The sequence below is a fragment of the Hoplias malabaricus genome, chromosome 3 (genome assembly GCF_029633855.1).
Source record: "Hoplias malabaricus isolate fHopMal1 chromosome 3, fHopMal1.hap1, whole genome shotgun sequence".
Classification (NCBI taxonomy): Eukaryota; Metazoa; Chordata; class Actinopteri; order Characiformes; family Erythrinidae; genus Hoplias; species Hoplias malabaricus.
Genome location: NC_089802.1, coordinates 56,388,744 through 56,401,010, shown reverse-complemented (window position 1 = coordinate 56,401,010; position 12,267 = coordinate 56,388,744). Strand labels below are relative to the sequence as shown.

Genomic DNA, 12,267 nt, shown 5'->3' with positions numbered 1-12,267 from the left:
GTGTTCTTGTATAGCAGTGGATGGCTTAAGGATTTGTATTGGATGTTTTTTTGTTTTTTTTTGGCCCGTCGCATTGTTAATTGGACTAGTATGGTTGGTGTTGGTCTTAAAGATGTTATTTGAGTCTTTTGCAAATGCTGAATGTGAGCCACCTTTCTTATACTTGCCTGGTGACCACATCACATCATCATAGACATGAAGAGAAGAAAGGAGAGAGCAGGAGCACCCAACCTCCATATACAGTGAGTCAAGTGTCTGATTGTGTTGGGATTTGTAAATATTTTTATATAGAGATAGTTAGGATATAAGTGAAATTATTTTTATTTTTTTCACTTGATGCATAAACTGGTTAAGTTTCAGCATGTAAAAAAAACTGAGCTCTTGTATGGTTCATAAACGTGACAACTGACATTGTGTTCCACACACAGACTAAGCTTTAACCACAAAACCTGGTTATTGTCACTGTTATAGCACTCAAACTCTTGTATTATTATTATTTTTTACTGAAATGTTGGCACAATACATACAGTACCCCTTTTTAAAAAAAAAAAAAATAAATAATAATTAGTGATGTACTGAATTCAAATTGTGGATATTGCAACTGACAACCCAAAACTGAAAAAGCTAAAACAGGTTACTTAAAATTAACTTTCTAAAATTGTTAAAGAATTTGGTCTACACTGTGGATCATGAAAATCATGAAATCAAAACATGAAAAATGTGTGTGATTGCAGTTTTTTCTAAGTTTGCACATTTGTTTGTAGCTTCTTAATTTCTGACATTTCAAAAACTACACTTGGTGCACTACACTGTGCACTAACACACTTGCTTTCTGTTTGTCATTTTCCTGTATTTTTAATTATTTTGGTGCAGTTCTCCCCTCCTCTCAGACATTTAGAGCTTTAAATCCTAATGATGCTGATTGAGAGTCACAGGCTGCTGCTCAGCCTCCAAATATGTCCCCTGGGCTGAAGAAAAATGGGGGAGAGAAGTACTTTTTCAGTTTAGTGAGTGTGCATATTTGCGGTCAAATTTAATCGGTTAAATTCAATTGTCCCTGTCCACTCAGTTTCAGACCTGAGGGCCCAGTACCCAGACCTGTTCCCTAGCTCTGCTGACATTGGTTTCCACAAACCTGGATAGTTCTGCTAAGAATGCTGCCTTTTGTGGAAGTCCTGTGTGCCTTCTGGCCTGTGCCTTGGCTAGTAGCACTTCTTGGTTATCTGAGCAATAGCTTAGAAGAGCTTTTGAGACTGATGGTACTTGTTTGAGTGTCAAGATATTGGCCCTTGCATTACTGATGATGCTAAAGATCAGTTATGAATAAAAACTTCTATGGCTGTTCCCCCATTGCTAATGTGCTGTACAGTGGATAAACACATCTAACACATTTAAAAATTCGTGTTCTAGTTTTCAGTAACCGACGCAGGGTGTCTGGACTCTCCCTTAGAGACAGGGTTAGGAGCTCGGACATCCAGGAGAGACTCGGAGTGGAGCCGCTGCTCCTCCACGTCAAGAGGAGCCAGTTGAGGTGGTTCGGGCATCTGGTCCGGATGCCTCCTGGACGCCTTCCTGGTGAGGTGTTCCGGGCATGTCCAACGGGGAGGAGGCCCTGGGGAAGACCCAGAACACGCTGGAGAGACTACATGTCTTTACTGGCCTGGGAACGCCTCGGTATACCCCGGAGGAGCTGGAATCAGTGGCTGGGGAGAGGGAAGTTTGGGTTTCTTTACTCGGACTGCTTCCCCCGCAACACAGACCCGGATAAGCGGTGGGAAATGGATAGTTGGAGTTCATGTTCTAGTGATTTATAACAAACTCCTTGACATCTTCATTTTGCTATATATTTAACAGATGTAGTAGTGATGCATGGTGTTAACTAGACATTAGAAATTAGACTAATGCATAGTAACAGTGGTAAATCTACAATTCCATTTACAATTTGGACCCTAAAAGAAAAAATGTAAAGGTTTTTGTCTGAATTGTAACAAGACATGTTACATAAGAATGAAAAACCCTGACTGAACTAGACTTCCTCTATGTTTGTGTTGTAATCCTGTAAGGCTTGAACCCAAAGTTGGGATCTGAAGTTAGAAGAGGAATGTATCACAGAGCTGCTACCTGAATGACTGTGACAGAATGAGAACACCACTATACAATCCATTAGGCTCTATGGCACCAGCTCTGGAGATTTGAATTTCAGGGAAGGAACCCATCAGAGTTTCTTTGTTTTTACTTTCTTTATTACATCCCTTTTTTTTCTTTCTCTGTCCTTTCTCAGTCCAACACAAATACTAGTGTATATATAATCACATTCAATGACATATTCTTGATCTTTATACAAAGGAGCAAGATGACAAACACTACTTGTCTGGGATGTTTTGTTTGCTATTCAGTCTAAAAAGAGTAGCCAGAATTGCAGCACTAGGTTGTTATTGTAGCAGTGGACAAAAATGTGAAATATTTTAAAAATACACCAAACAAAAATGCAAAAATGGCCAGTCTCTTGAAGTTAAGCTGTTGCAACAGCCTTGAGTTTTGACGCACATTAAATATGCATTTTTTCCATAATTGCAGCAGTACTGTCCAATGTAGACTCTGCATTTAACCCTTTGAGGCAGTGAAAACAGACACACACACACACACACACACACACTCTGGTGATTTCAGGCAGTAACCATACACACACCTGAAGCAGTGAGCAGTCACGTCAGCACTTGGGCAGCAGCTGGAGTTAGGTGTCTTGCTCAAGGACATATGTGGGAATGTGCAGACACACAGGCTGGTATAGTTTCTCAGTAGTAATTGAGCTGAAAGTTGGTGAGTTTATGAAATCATATCCTAGTTCATCTGGGGTCTCTTCTATGCACTGGGCGTACAGCTAGCACAGAACAGCATCTTTCGTTCTCATCAGCTCTGGAGGAAATCGAGTGCTGGAGCAGGTGTTATTACACTCCTCTGCATTTAAGAGGGATAGTAAGAGGTTGTTGTAATATTGTAAGCTCACCTTAGTAGTTCCAATCTGGTCATGTTTATGAACCACAGAGCTCCTACCACAGGTCATTACACCATTATACATGGAGTGGATAGTATTACTAGAGAGACAGTGAGAGATTTGTGTTTACACAGTCAATGAAGCTGTAGTATAGAATTATTACATCATATAAAGCACTTACTATCAGACCCGTCTTTTTGGCCTTTTCCTTTTCCTTCGTGCTGTCACATTCGCTGACTAGAATCTGGCCAACTGCTCAGTTCCGTTGCCATGGTAACAGCAGCCTCCTTCAACGTCTCCTCTCCCCAACCTCCTCCCCCTCCTCTCTACTCCTGTCGACCGCTGGAGGGCCAGAGGAGCCCATGTCTGCCCCGACCCTGGGCCTGTCCCAGGGGTCTGGAGTTAACCCATTTCTCTGGAGGTAAGGAGGCCTTGTGGTGGAGAATGTTCCTAAAAATTGTTATTAACCATGTCTGTTGGCTTTGCTTGTTTTAATTTTGAGTTTAGCTCTGAGAAATGTAGTTTACTGTATGATGATCAGAGGTAGAAATAGGTACACATGTATATGTGTAGGTAGTGAGTAAAATTGTGCTCATTTTAAATTGGCACAATTTAAAATGGATGTGGAACAAAACGTTTCTTTTGAAAGTAGAAAAATATTTATTTTATATAATTATTTAATATATTAAAATATTTATCATAGAGTAATATACATGCACATTATGCAAATTACTCAAACCCACAAGGAAAAACGTTACTAGACATATGTAAATTTATATTTTGAATGTCCTGTGCAGATGATGAAAAATTTACACTCTCAAAAACTGTAACTTAATTCTTAAAGATAAAGATCTTTGTCCTGTTTCATGAATACATTCTTAAAATTCTAACATCTCAACAGTTCAGTGTAGGCTCTGCTCAGGACGCTAATAATACCACATTTAACCACAAACTTTAAACACAAGCAGAGCCACTTCCTGGCCACTTCTTTCTCACTAGCTGTAAATAAATATCACGTTAAAATGTTGTGTCGTGAGTCTTTAAAATCATATGTCTGTGGTTATGTTGCTGTTAGCTGATGCTAATTGCCTTGTTAGCTCTTTGGCTACTCAAGCTCAAATTTATACTGCGCTGCTTAAATTGGCCAGATGCCAACACTTGCATTAATGTAGTTTGCAGTGCTGTTATGATACCCTGCATGATATCAGTACTGCAGGAGCCTGGTATTCTTTACACTTCAGTAGTCTGTACAGTTGAATTTTTTCTGCTATTTGAACAATTCAATACTCCCAGGTCAAATGCTAAATAAAATCTAGTGTCATTGTCATTTGTTGCTTTTTTCATAAAAACTGTTTGTGTGGCCTCCTATGTTGTTTTGCCTTGTAATCCTGGTAGGTAGGTATTGAGGAACCACCTGCATAATTTGCGGATGGGTTAGCAATCAGTTAATGTTTAATGTTACATTAAAAGGCGTAGTTCACGACTGTAAACAAAAAAAACTCTTTATATTAATTTCAGATGATGTTCCCTCACCATTTACTAGCTCTCCACTCTGTTATCGCACTGAAAGCCTGTCTGATATATTTATAGCTCCAGTGTTTGTATAAAAGAGTTAAATGCAGACTCTCTCTCGCTGGTATGCTAGTCTTTCTCTGTCTTTGCTCATGGCAGAGGCATCTGGACTATTTTGAGACAATTGAGAAAACTCCAAGTGTTGAAAAGCATGAACTGTAATGTGGATATTGCTCATGACTGCTCCATAGGTGGGTAATATAGACTTAATTTTGCTGTTTCCGATGACTTAATGTGGAAATGTCACCAAATTCGGGAGACAGCTAACTGCATTACCAAAGGTGCTACACAGCTCAAGGTACAAATTAGTTTCTCTGGTTATTCAAACAGTGATTAAAAACTTACAGACAAGTTATACTTCATCCACCTACAAACAGTCGTTTTTTCCCCTCAAGCACACTTTAAAAGACAGTTGGCTTTGGAATGTAAACAACTGTGATTACCCACATTCCATTTAACTAAAGACTTGATGTAATATATCTTAACTAACCTCACCGCCTGTAATTAATGCTGAGTTAGCATTTGAGTTTATAACGAAATCCGCATGATTATCACTGAGCATGAGTTTTGAGCTGCAACTTCATGTATTGAAGATACCCTAACAGTAATATTCCAGGTAGCCTTATTATTTGTACTTGTAATTAAATTGATGTATAATATCACAAGTGATTGGAAAACTGACACTTCCTTTCCGAATAGGTGGAGGAATGTTTTGCAGTGTCCGAAATGGCTCCATATTAGGGCACTATAAAGTGCATAAACATTTTTCACTAAATGCCCAAACACTAAAGTTGAAGTCAAATTCAATCATGGTTTTGGGGGCACTAAGTAGTTTATAGGGAACATCGGAGTTCACTACATGAGCTGTATATGGACCAGGATGCACAATGAGTTTATTTATTCATTATTTTTTTTGTTACTAAGCAAAGCACAGTGGAGTGAAGTGACAGAATTCGCTTGTGTTTCTAGCACTACTTTATTAATTAAATAGTGCCTAATTATATAGCACAATACTAATTAGGGGGCCATTTCAGTCACAGCTTCTGTTTATTTGTTTTGTTTTTATTTAAATCTATTGGTCCAAAATTGACCAATCAAAATGCATTCCATAGCTCAACCAGTGATTACAAATTGTATACAACTTTCCCCTGAAATACAAAAACTACACAAATGAAAAAACACACTAGTTACCCACACTATTTACACCAAATGATAGGGCGGTACTGTATTCCCACACCTGGTTGGGACATGTTTTGATTAAAAACTACTAAGCAGACAAGCTGTCCAGACCATTTTATTCACAGTTCTGTCTTGTCTGTTCAAGAGTGCTCTGCATATCTCTTTTCTATTCTCTTAGGTCATGCTTTATATACTGCATATTTGTGTTGATGTAGGTTTGAATTTTAAGGAGAAAAATATGTTGCCCATTGACATGAAATGGCTAGGTTGGTGCTATAATGATGGAGTGTGGAATGTTAGAACATTGGTGTGTGTTTGTACTTCTCATCGCTTTTACCCACTTACAATGTTGGGAATAACCTTCTCTGTGGAAAGAACTAGCTGGTCCCTACAATGTAACTCGTTAGGTTTTAAGATAAGTTTTATGTTAAGGTTTGTGGCCAGGATATGGTTTAGGTTTAAGTTGGCAGTATTTATGGACAAATAAATATATGATGAAATGTATCTTTTTGCATAGCACAGATGACCTGCTAGTGGACATGTAAACTCACTTTACCAGGGCATGTGCAAACTGAATGTTTAGTAATGCAGTGAGCTGTAACATGATATCATTTTATAAGAAAAGGCACTGAATTCAGCTGTTCTGAATAGGGCTGCTTAGGCAGAGTGAGAATGATGCTGTGTTGTATGATCTTTGTAATACTTTGATGAAAGCATGTCACAGACGTTTAATTAAGACCCCAGGGAATGTGTGCAAAATTGCAAAAAATACACCCCCTTTAAATTATTATTGTCCTGTGTGTTCTGAGCTGGAGAAAGTTAAATGTTATGTGGTTTACCAATGGTAGAATGCCTCCATTATGCAAGAATCTCATTTTCTTTGACTCCATGTGGAGTAGCTCTGATTTCCATTAACAGCTTTCATTTATATTGGTAGACATATGCAGTACTGTTCAAGAGTGAGAGACTACCGTTCTTTGCTTAACTTCCTGTTAAATTGAACAGAGATTGAAACTGGAGCATTCTCAATTGTGGCTGCTCCAATTTAGGCTTCAGTGCCAATGGATTGCCATAGCGGATCACCTGCCAACTCAGCCAGCATCCGCAATTTGGCACAAGTTTTTATGTTGGATGCCCTTCATGATTACACCTTCCATTTCTCCTGGGCTTGGGACAAAAACCAGAGAAGCATACACGTGCATCCCCTGTGGCTGAATAGCAGTTATTTGGAAGAACACACCAAACTCCAAACAGACAATTAGATGAGGAAAGACTTGAAACAAGGGCCCCATGGCCCCCAGATCTTTTTAGCAGTGACACCACCAGTCACATTAACGCAGTGCTACCTGAATTTTCTGCGTTGATTGGACATTGAATGGACATTATCCTTGACTGTTGTATATTAAGGAATAACATTAACATACTTTTTGCATATAGTGTTTTTATGTATGAACGTAAAATATATCACTGGGTAACCTTTACATCCATCACTGGTAGCATAAGCAAACATTTTTCAGTTTTTCAAATGTAACTATATTACATGAAATTTAACCCTATCGCTCAGACAGATATATACAGACGTGCCTTCTAGTGCATAAACCATCCCTACAGATGATTCATAATGACTCTTTATTCTTTAACCATTAAATCCGCTGACAAATCCTTAAAGTTACCTGCCCATTGTGTTTAGTATTTTAGTAATGTTCTAATTTGTTAAAGTTATTTGTCTTTATGACTATATCTGTGTGTATCTGTGTCCTGTTGTACTTACTGTGATGCTCTGTATGGAGCCCCTGCTGTGGGTCAGCTCAAGGTGACACAATGCTTCTTACGCTTGGACGCATCTGTTTCTGCGTATATACACACACACACACACACACACACATGCAGAGTAAACAGCATAGCATTCAAACTAGCTCAGTCACACCACCAGAAACACCGCTAGCCCTACACTACCCTGCATCCATCACTGTCTCTGTATACAACAAATCCATCTTTATTCCTTCCTTATCCATACCTGTCCAACATCTAACCTGGCTGCTGACGATAAGAACATTGCAAAAACATTTTTTTCTACACCGTCAAAGACACGTCAAAAAACCTGCACCCCTGGATCACATCATCCAAAATAATTTGTTATAAGTGTGTGTGTGTTTAAGCATGCATTAATCTTCTGTCATTCTGACAGTTTTCTCTGGGAGCTCTATATTGAATTCTCTCTAATCCTGCCTTCCTAAGGCAAGGACAGGTACATTAAATATCATAAGGATGCCTATAGAATACATTACTAAATATAAAGAACGTACCTTTTGTCTTATGTTACATTCCATTCCATTTTATTATATGGGTATAGTCAAATATTTGGCATTTGTTTTAGATAAGGCTATGCAATGTCTTGGCTGTGTTTCTGTGCTTAATTATGTGATTTTGGACCAGCCTGCAGATTTTAGTATGCATCGGAGAGGAAGCGAAGGATAGTGAGAGTGGGGACTAGTCGTGTGTAGTAGAAGCAGGGGGTGGGAGTGAAAGAGAGAGAGTGAGCATGTGTGTGAGGAAGAATACTGCTTAGTCTAACTCTAGCAGTGTCACAGGTTGCAGGCAGGCAGCAGTGGGACGACAGCTGGGGACAGAAGCAGGCACACACACTCGTGTAGTGGAGCTGTCCTTTATATGCTCATCTAGAAGCTCCATGACAGTCTGTTGTGCCTTTAGTCGCTGCATGACAGCCATGTTAGTAAAGAGCCGGGATCATGTCTGACTCTTTCTGGACGGTGCTCTCCAATTTCTCTCTGCCTGAGAGGAGCATGCTACGCCGATCCAAAAGGTACAGCTTTACATCTGTCTTTCTCTATTCATTTCTCTCTCTATCTTACTCCCTCCACATATACACATCCATGCTTCTACTTCCATTTGATGTGTTGCTGCATTGTCTGTGTATGCTTGTCTCAGCCTTGACAGGTAGCTGTATTTAATAGCCACATGTGCAATAATGGAAGCCACACAGCAGGAGATTGTGTTTTTTTTTTTTTTTTTTTTGCTGTGTAGGCATGTCCTCCATGTCTCCTTTCCTTTCTGCCTCCTGAAGGTTACGTGAGCTTTAATCCAGCTGCATCTTGCTCTGTCTCTCCTGTGCAGCATGTGAGGAGGTGTGTGCGGCCATGATAACATACAGCTACACATGATCTGTCGAGCCAGATTTAACTCTTAACACTGCCTTATATCTGTCTGCATTAACATACTCTGTAGTGTGTACGTGTATATACACACACACACACACACACACAAATATAGTTTTATTTTAATTGAATTTATCTTCAGCAGCAGGTCTCCATCTCTCTGCATGTCATCTTGTCTTACTGTATCTAGAGATGGATGAAGGGTGGGCACCATGCTTGCATAGCAACAGGATCGAACATGGTTCACTGTGCCTCTTTACCTCTCCTAACTCTGATTATTTGTGTAAAGCCTGAGAAAAACGTTGTGTGGGGGGAAAAAAAGATTTTTGTGGGGGTTGTGGAAGATTCCCTGCTTGAATGGGGATGTATATGCACTTTGATGGGGAACAAATGGATGGAGACAAGACTACAAGACTTGATATGCTTGATATGCACAATTCATGTTTGCATCTCACTTGAACCAGCTTTGTGAAGTTTCTCTTTTTCAGTGAATATGTAGCATATGTTACTTTTAACAGAGTTTGCAAACTGTTTAGAGGAAGATGAGTCATGTGAATCATTGGAGACTGGCTTGCTTTAGCACTGTGATTCTAAACAAGCGTTTTGCGTACTCACATAGGATGCGAGGTGTTTCTCAGCAGATTTACAAGTTTCTCTATAGCCGAGAAACACAAATTCTCAGTAGACTGTTGCTTCCTTGGAACCAAAACTGTGAACCATGGAATGTACACAGTTTCAGGCTTTTTATGCTCAAAGACATAGATTAAAGGAAAATTCTGCAAGGCCTTGAGGGATAGTGTAAGAATATTATTCTAAATATGATACATTTAACACGAAACAGGACTGATGAACAAAGGATCATTTATCTTTTTTTGTAAATACATATGTAATATCAAATATCATGAAATTTGGTAATTATTGAATTTAGTCCCAAAGCTGTGTTCATCTTAAAATGTTTGTTCTTTTACACAATAATGGAATTTGTGATGACACTGGTGCATCTTTGCTCCCCTGACCCATAGATTGATTTGTAAATAAATCACTATGCCCAGAAAATCATCATCAGGGGACTGAGGAATAGCAAATGTCTCACATTAAGCCTTGGGCTTTGTTAAAATCAGGAGTGTTAGAGGCAGCCATGTGTTCCAGGGCTTTACATTGAACTGACAGCCGTCTCACTGTGTGCTGTGTGCTTTTGTTAGTTTCTTGGAGTCATGAAATATGGTACTTCTCACAAGTGAGTAAAAAAAAAAAAAAAGCTCTTTTCACTAGTTTCACTGATCTGGCTCCATAATTAACACAGAAAGTTTAGATTCATAATGAGCGGAAATGTCTGTTTCAGAACTTTTTGACATTCTGTCACTTTAGCAAACACTGTAGCAGTACTACCAACTAACTTATAGGTTTTTGTTGATAAACAGCGTTGTCTGTTATCCATCAACTCTGTCTGAATTCCTGGAGAGTTTTTGCTCAACTTTTAAATTAGCCATGTTTTTTTATCTGTTAGGATGTAGGATGATTTGTGGCCCTTTCTCTTCAACTGTCTACAACTGTGCAGCTTTGAAGGGATGAGCAACTACATGCTTTAATGCTTCTTCCTCTCTTTCTTTCCACTCAATATATCACATATAGAGTTGCTTATTTCTGTGATGTTAAATTCTTGTCTCAGATGGATTAGAATCCTCCAAGCCTGAAATTTATCTGTACACTATTTTGCTCACTGTTAGCTTTTTGAGAACATCTCAACATCACTGTTATTTGGTCTTTCAAGATTAGCTTTTTCCCCTCAAGCTGTTCTACTTCAGAGGATTTAGTGTTGTGTTTGAGCTTGCAGTCCCTGTTTCTCTGGCATTTTGAAGGTTCATTTCATTGTAATCAGTGAGACTAAAGCCGCTTATATTTTTCATTGCACAAACTATTACACTGAGGCAACCATCTGTAAGAGAATGTCAGAGATTCTTCAGCTGAGATATTGCCTGAGAGAACCACAGTCTGCTAGGAGGAAGAAGCACTGACTGATGTATTGATTTGATGTCTTTTGTTTTATATTTTATTTAATATGCATTAACTAATTCATTATAAATCACAGATTTGTAGGAATAATCAAAAATGTGCACAGTTCTCTAAATGATTTGGAGGCAGCTTCTGGCTTTCTTTTTGGGCTTGTGAGTATGCCAGTTTACAGTTAGCAACAGGATTAGGGTTATGACAAAATTCCAGTAAAAATGGAATACATATTGCTGTCAAAATAGATTAATTCACACAGAATCCGATTTTCAAAGACAATAAGAATGCACATCCATTTTTGAAAACAAACCCACTTATATTAATGGTGTCTTTCAAACAGTCCAAAACAGAGTGCAGTGCTGCATCAGATTTTGAATTGTTGTTTTTTTTTGCGACTTACGGGTGCTTTAAAATCAGGCTCACCAATCAGAGAACTGTTGACATGGTTGCAGACCAAACAAATGAGCAGGAAGTCGGCAGCTGAACAGCTTGTCTTGTTTGTAGCAGAACACAAACGCTTATTCAACAACACACTGAATACTGAAATGTGATGGTTAAAGAAAATATAATCTATTTTAACTAATGAGAGGAGCAACACAGATTCAGAAACTACTTAAACTCCCCCAGTGACCTTCGGAAACACTGTTGAACTCCGTGTGTGTCGTTTAGTTGCAGTGCTTAAAGTAAAATAATAAATTTATCATCGCTTCCATGAATCCATTTCTTCTTCCTCTTCCAGAATCCTCTACTGATTAGAGAGTGTTGACACTATAATGTGCTGTGAAGGTTCCACTACATTTAAAAAATGCATCTGTTTATTTCAAGTAACAAAAAAATACATCCTCTGTGTGAATAGATTATATGACAGTTTCAGAATTTCACAGATGTGGTAATGACTTAAAACCTACATAACAAAAGCTTTTAATGGTATTTAAGTTGTAGACATTGGGTCCTCTTTTTCTTATTACCATTGCTATAAAAAATTGTAAATGGTAAATTTTGTCGCAACAAAGGACCATTTTTAATCAAAGCACTCTCAAAAATGGAGATATGCAGTAATTTAGGAAAGCTGAGGAAATTCACCTTTAACAGAGGGATGTGATTTCTTTTTATTTCTCTTATTTAGCGTAGATGGCCTGAATAGATGGCCTACGCTTATTGTCTCAAGTTCATTTTATTATCATTTTTGATCTTCTTTCTTTAACTTTCTCTGCGCTCATTGTCTCATCATCCACATTTCACTCTTAGTTTCTCTCTCTCATTCTCTCCTTCACTGATACTCATCTTGTGTCAGCACTCCTGCTCTACTTTTAATATGACAGGCTGATACTGTGGCTA

General features: G+C 38.5%; 1 protein-coding gene across 8 annotated transcripts in view; it reads left to right on the top strand.

Moving 5' to 3' along the window:
* Positions 1-12,267, top strand: part of mast2 (microtubule associated serine/threonine kinase 2) — a 126,032-nt gene that overhangs the window by 74,308 nt on the left and 39,457 nt on the right. The window contains exon 1 of one of the 8 annotated variants that reach the window (XM_066665285.1): positions 8,431-8,570. The exons of the other annotated variants lie outside the window; for them this stretch is intronic. Within the exon in view, the coding sequence (XP_066521382.1) occupies positions 8,497-8,570 (74 nt within the window). The 5' untranslated portion in view covers positions 8,431-8,496. Of the gene's footprint in view, positions 1-8,430; positions 8,571-12,267 lie in introns of those variants that run through there. 8 annotated transcript variants of the gene reach the window in all.